The 5,798-nt window shown below is 41.7% G+C and overlaps 1 protein-coding gene across 1 annotated transcript; it reads left to right on the top strand.

The window, feature by feature from the left end:
- The first annotated feature begins 4,393 nt into the window (after positions 1–4,393).
- LOC123602610 (olfactory receptor 4S1) lies at positions 4,394–5,323 on the top strand. The gene has a single exon (XM_045487065.1). It carries the CDS (start codon positions 4,394–4,396, stop codon positions 5,321–5,323), a length of 930 nt encoding a protein of 309 aa, XP_045343021.1.
- The last annotated feature ends 475 nt before the right edge of the window (positions 5,324–5,798 follow it).

Raw genomic sequence — 5,798 nt, forward strand, 5'->3', positions numbered from 1 at the left:
CTATTGTTCTTTTGATTTTGATTGCCTTGATTTCTGTTCTAATCTTTATTATTTCCTGTCTTCTGCTGGTTTTGGGTTTTATTTGCTGTTCTTTTCCCAGGTCTTTAAGGTGTAAAGTTAAGTTGTGTATCTGAGACATTTTTTCCTTGTTTAGGAAGGCCTGGATTGCTATGTTCTTCCTTCTTATGACTGCCTCCCAGAGGTTTGGGGTGTCGTGTTTTCATTTTCATTAACTTCCATGTACTTTTTAATTTACTCTTTAACTTCTTGGTTAGCCTATTTTTTCTTTAGTAGGATGGTCTTTAGTCTCCAGGTATTTGTTGTCTTTCCAAATTTTTTCTTGTGGTTGATTTCAAGTTTCATAGCATTGTGGTCTCAAAATATGCATAGTATGATCTCGATCGTTTTGTATTTGTTGAGGGCTGATTTGTGTCCCAGTATGGGATCTATTCTGGAGAACGTTCCATGTGCATTTGAAAAGAATGTGTATTGTGCTGCTTTAGGATGAAATGTTCTGAATATATCTGTTAAGTCCATCCAGTACAGTGTGTCATTCAAAGCCATCGTTTCCTTGCTGATTTTCTGTCTGTTGCTGTAAGTGGGATGTTGAAATCCCCTACTATTATGGTATTATTACCAATGAGTTTCTGTATGTTGGTGATTAATTGATTGATATATTTGGGTGTTCAAGTTTGGGACATAAATGTTTACAATTATTAGATCTTCTTGGTGGATAGACCCCTTAATTATGATATAATTCCCTTCTTCATCTCTTGTTACAGTCTTGATTTTAAAATCTAGATTGTCTGATATAAGTATGACAAATCTGGCTTTCTTTTAGGTACCATTAGCATAATCCCCATACTTTCTCCATCCCCATACTTTCATGCTGAAGGTGTCTGTAGGTCTAAAATGTGTCTGTTGTAAACAGCATATAGATGGATCTTGTTTTCTTTCTTTCTTTCTTTTTTTGGTATTTTTATTTGATTAATTTTTTTAGTTTACATCCAAGTTAATTAGCATATAGTGCAGCAATGATTTCAGGAGTAGATTCCTTAATGCCCCTTACCCATTTATCCCATCCCCCCTCCCACAGCTCCTCCAGTAATCCTCTATTTGTTTTCCATATTTAAGAGTCTCTTATGTTTGTTCTTATCCTGTTTTTATATTATTTTTGCTTCCCTCCCCTTATGTTTATCTGTTTTGTATCTTAAAGTCCTCATATGAGTGAAGTCATATGATATTTGTCTTTCTCTGATTAATTTCGCTTAGCATAATACCCTCTAGATGGATCTTGTTTTCCTATCCATTATATTACCCTGTTTCTTTTGATTGTAGCATTTAGTTCATTGATGTTTTTTTTTTTTTTCAATGTTTTATTTATTTTTGGGACAGAGAGAGACAGAGCATGACCGGGGGAGGGGCAGAGAGAGAGGGAGACACAGAATCGGAAACAGGCTCCAGGCTCTGAGCCATCAGCCCAGAGCCTGACGCGGGGCTCGAACTCCCGGACTGCGAGATCGTGACCTGGCTGAAGTCGGACGCTTAACCGACTGCGCCGCCCAGGCGCCCCAGTTCATTGATGTTTAGAGTGAGCCATGAAAGATATGAATTTAGCACCAGGGTGGCTTATAGAGTTGAAGTTTCTGGTGGTGTTCTTTGGTCCTTTCTAGTCTTTGTTGCTTTTGGTCTTTTGGTTTTGTTTCGTCTTTTCTTCCCTCAGAGAGTCCGCCTTAAAATTTCTTGCAGGGCTGGTTTAGTGGTCACAAACTCCTTTAGTTTTTGTTTGTCTGGAAAACTCTTTATCTCTCCTTCTATTTTGAATGACAGCTTTGCTGGATAAAGAATTCTTGGCTGCATATTTTTCCTCTTCAACACATTGAATACATCCTGTCACTTCTTTCTGGCTTGCCAAGTTTCTGTGGATAGGTCTGCTGTGAATCTGATCTGTTTTCCCGTATAGGTTAAGGACTTTTTTTCCCCTTGCTGCTTTCATGATTCTTTCCTTGCCTGAGTTTTTGTGAAGTTGACTTTGATATGCCTTGGTGGTGGTCAGTTTTTGTTGAATCTAATGCGAGTTCTCTGTGCGTCCTGGATTTTGATATCTGTGTCTTTCCCCAGGTTAGGAAAGTTTTCTGCTATCATTTGCTCACATAGCCCTTCTACCCCTTTTTCTCCCTCTTCATCTTCTGGGGCCCCTATGATTCGGATGTTGTTCCTTTTTAATGAGTCATTAAGTTCTCTAATTCTTATATTGTGCTCTTTTGCCTTAGTTACCATCTTTTTTTCTGCTTCATTATTCTCCTAATTTGTCCTCTATAGTGCTGATTTGCTGCTCTGCTTCATCCAGCCTTGTCACCATGGCATCCATTCACAATTGCATCTTGGTTATAGCAATTTTACTTTCATCTTGACTAGATTTTATTTCTTATATCACTGCAGAAGGGGATTCTATGCTTTTTTCACTCGAGCTAGTATTCTTATTATCAGGCTTCTAAATTCTGGTTCAGACATCTTGCTTGTATCTTTGTTGATTAAGTCCCTGGCTGTCATTTCTTCCTGTTCTTTCTTTTGGGGTGAATTCCTTCATTTCGTCATTTTGGAGGAAGAAAAATAATTAATAAAATTAAAAAAAAATTAAAATTAAAAACAACACAAAAAATCAAATACAACTTTGATTCTAGGTCCTATGCGTGCTTTGGTTGAAGCTTGGTAGAATACAGAAAAAAGGGAAAGAAAAGAAAAGGAAAAAAAAAAAAAGGAAAACATTTGATAATTTAAAAAGATGAATACAATAAAATAGAATAAAATTAAATGATGAAAGTAAAATAGAATAAAAAAGATTTACAAAAGTAAAAAAAATAGTGGAAACAAAAATATTTTTTATAAAAACAGAAAATAAAAATAAATTTTTTCTCTTTCTATATTCAGGATTAATAAAAAGTAAAAAAGTTGAATAGATGGACCAGCAAACAGAATGAAATATGGTTGAAATTATGTCATTTCCCCTAGAAATAAAACAATGAAGCACTTTATAGTCCATAAACTAAGCCGGTGGAGAGGCTTGTGCTGTTCTTCTAGAGTGTGGTTGGTGAAGTTGAATGGGGCTTGGTGTAATGGCTCCATTCTCTACTTGATGGCACTGCTTAGCTTACTGGGGTTGATCACTGTGGCCCTGTTGTGTACCTGTGTATGTGCATGCATGGGAGAGGTGAAAATGGCATCTCAGCTACCCAGTCTCTAGTATCAGAACTCTCTGCTCTTACCCACTGGCAATTGTGCAACCCTCCTTTATCTCTGGCTTCCATCCACTCCTTGCTTCCACACTGCCTGCAACTAAGCCATCAGCCTGCCAGGCAGCACCTCCTTCCCGAGTTTTATCTTAGATGGGGCTGTGTTTCCAAACCCCTCACTTCTCAGGACCCTGCAGATTTGACCTGCTCACATCCTCTGGGGGAGGGTCTTGCCAAGCAATGGCTAGGTGCCAGCTTGCCCCAGGAACGTTTGAGTGACTGCACTGGTACAGTTGCCCAGTGATTGCCACCCCACCCCAGGAAAAAGTTCATGGGATCATGTAGCAGCAGTGTTTCAGGGATTATGTTAAATCACAACACACATCTGGCGACAGGCTTCATTGGCTTTTAATGTCCGTGTTTGCACACCAGCAAACATGGCTGTTATCTGAGGTCTGCTGAGACCTTTGCCTGTTGGGAGCAGCCACAGCCTCTACCAAATGTCCTCTCAGCAGGTGAACTGCCTCTCCCCATGTGGCCTGAGGACCCCTTGGCCCATGCTGTCTGCTCCTGGGGATTTGCCCTTCCCACCAGAGCTCTTCCAGGTATCGAGCTGCAGAGTTTCAGACTCTCTGCTCCTCTGTTTATAGAGTCTTAATGGTATTTAAACCTTCTCCTTTCTCCTTTCTCTTTTCTCCCTTTCTTGTTAAGTCCCTTATGGGTGCTTCCACTCCTTCTCTTACTCTCCATCTGCTTTCAGGGTGAGTGTTTTTCCTGTACTGCTCCCCCCCAGCCCCCACCCTGTCTCGGTATTCTCTCCGCAAGCAAAAATAGCTCCCTATTCTCCATGGCTTCTCTCTCCCCAAGTTTACCTCTCTTTGTTGTGTACCTGCCAAGTTCAAGTTGTGCAGAATGTCGTGTTACTCCTCAGATCAATTTTCTAGGTGTGCAAGATGGTTTGGTGTTGATCTAGCTGCATTTCAGGGCAAAAAACTTCCATGCTCCTCTGCCATCTTGGACCCTCCCCTCAAACAGGTCCAGTGTTAGAATCATTTAGACCTGAAAACAGTTTTCTGATTCCCTGGATTGTCGAAACTTTCTTATATCACATAATTTGTGTTCTTGCAGAGCTAACTACTTTTTTTGTGCTCAGAGAAGCCATGGGAACCAAGAACAACGTGACTGAATTTGTGTTGTTCGGCCTTTTCCAGAGCAGGGAGATGCAGTATGTGTGCTTTGTGGTCTTCTCCCTCTTCCATGTACTCACTATCCTGGGGAACCTTCTGGTCATCATCACCATCAATGCAAGCAAGACCCTGAAGGCTCCCATGTATTTCTTCCTCAGCCACCTCTCTTTTGCCGACATGTGCTATCCATCTGCTACCACACCCAAGATGATCGCAGACACTTTTGTGGAGCGCAAGACCATCTCCTTCAATGGCTGCATGACCCAGCTCTTTTCTGCCCACTTCTTTGGTGGCACTGAGATATTCCTTCTCACAGCCATGGCCTATGACCGCTATGTGGCCATCTGTAGACCCCTGCACTACACAACCATCATGGGTCAGTGGAAGTGTGGCTTGCTGGCCGGGGCCTCCTGGGTGGCTGGCTTCCTGCATTCCATCCTACAGACACTCCTGACAGTCCAGCTGCCCTTTTGTGGGCCCAATGAGATTGACAACTTCTTCTGTGATGTTCATCCCTTGCTGAAGCTGGCCTGTGCAGACACCTATGTGGTGGGGCTCATTGTGGTGGCCAACAGTGGCATGATCTCTTTGGTGTCCTTTATCATCCTTATCATCTCCTATGTGGTCATCTTGTTGAACCTGAGACGCCAGTCATCTGAGGGCCGGCGCAAGGCTCTGTCCACATGTGGCTCACACATCATCACGGTCATTTTGGTCCTCGTGCCCCCCATGTTCATGTACATTCGTCCTTCCACCACCCTGGCTGCTGACAAACTTGTCATCCTCTTTAACATCGTCATGCCACCTTTGCTGAACCCTCTGATCTACACGTTGAGGAATAATGAGGTGAAAAATGCCATGAGGAAACTGTTTAGGGTACAAGGGAGTACAGGGGAGAAGTGACAGTCCAGGGAATCTCATTAAGCCTGGAACTTGGGAGACTTCCCATCTTGTAATATCTCCAATTTAATGCTTGTAATGAAAACTGTGTAATAATAATAATCCCACATATTCCTTCAACCTTTCATTCATTAAGTATTTATTGTCTGCAGTCAGTGAGGCATTGGGGATACGAATAAAAGTAAGATGTAACCTCTACCCCACAAGAGGATCACAGTCCAGGAGGCTCTTAGTGATACCGAAGGGCTCATTCAGGAAACCTGTGAGGTCTATAATTGAGGGAACCTCCAGGAAGGCTGAGTAGCTCATCTACAACCATGGAGAATACTACTACATAATTCCTTTATTGTGGTAACATAGTGCTCAATGACATTTATTCTCTCATGACCTCCAAGTCACTTTATTTGTGGTCCTTCATTTCATGCTCTCAGCAGGCAGATGAATAAATAAGTGTAGAGAGGTTATAGGATTGACCCCA

The sequence above is a fragment of the Leopardus geoffroyi genome, chromosome D1 (genome assembly GCF_018350155.1).
Source record: "Leopardus geoffroyi isolate Oge1 chromosome D1, O.geoffroyi_Oge1_pat1.0, whole genome shotgun sequence".
NCBI classification, from domain to species: domain Eukaryota; kingdom Metazoa; phylum Chordata; class Mammalia; order Carnivora; family Felidae; genus Leopardus; species Leopardus geoffroyi.

Excerpts from the sequence above, each read along its gene's own strand:
- LOC123602610 (XM_045487065.1), top strand. The coding sequence starts at position 4,394 with ATGGGAACCAAGAACAACGTGACTGAATTTGTGTTGTTCGGCCTTTTC.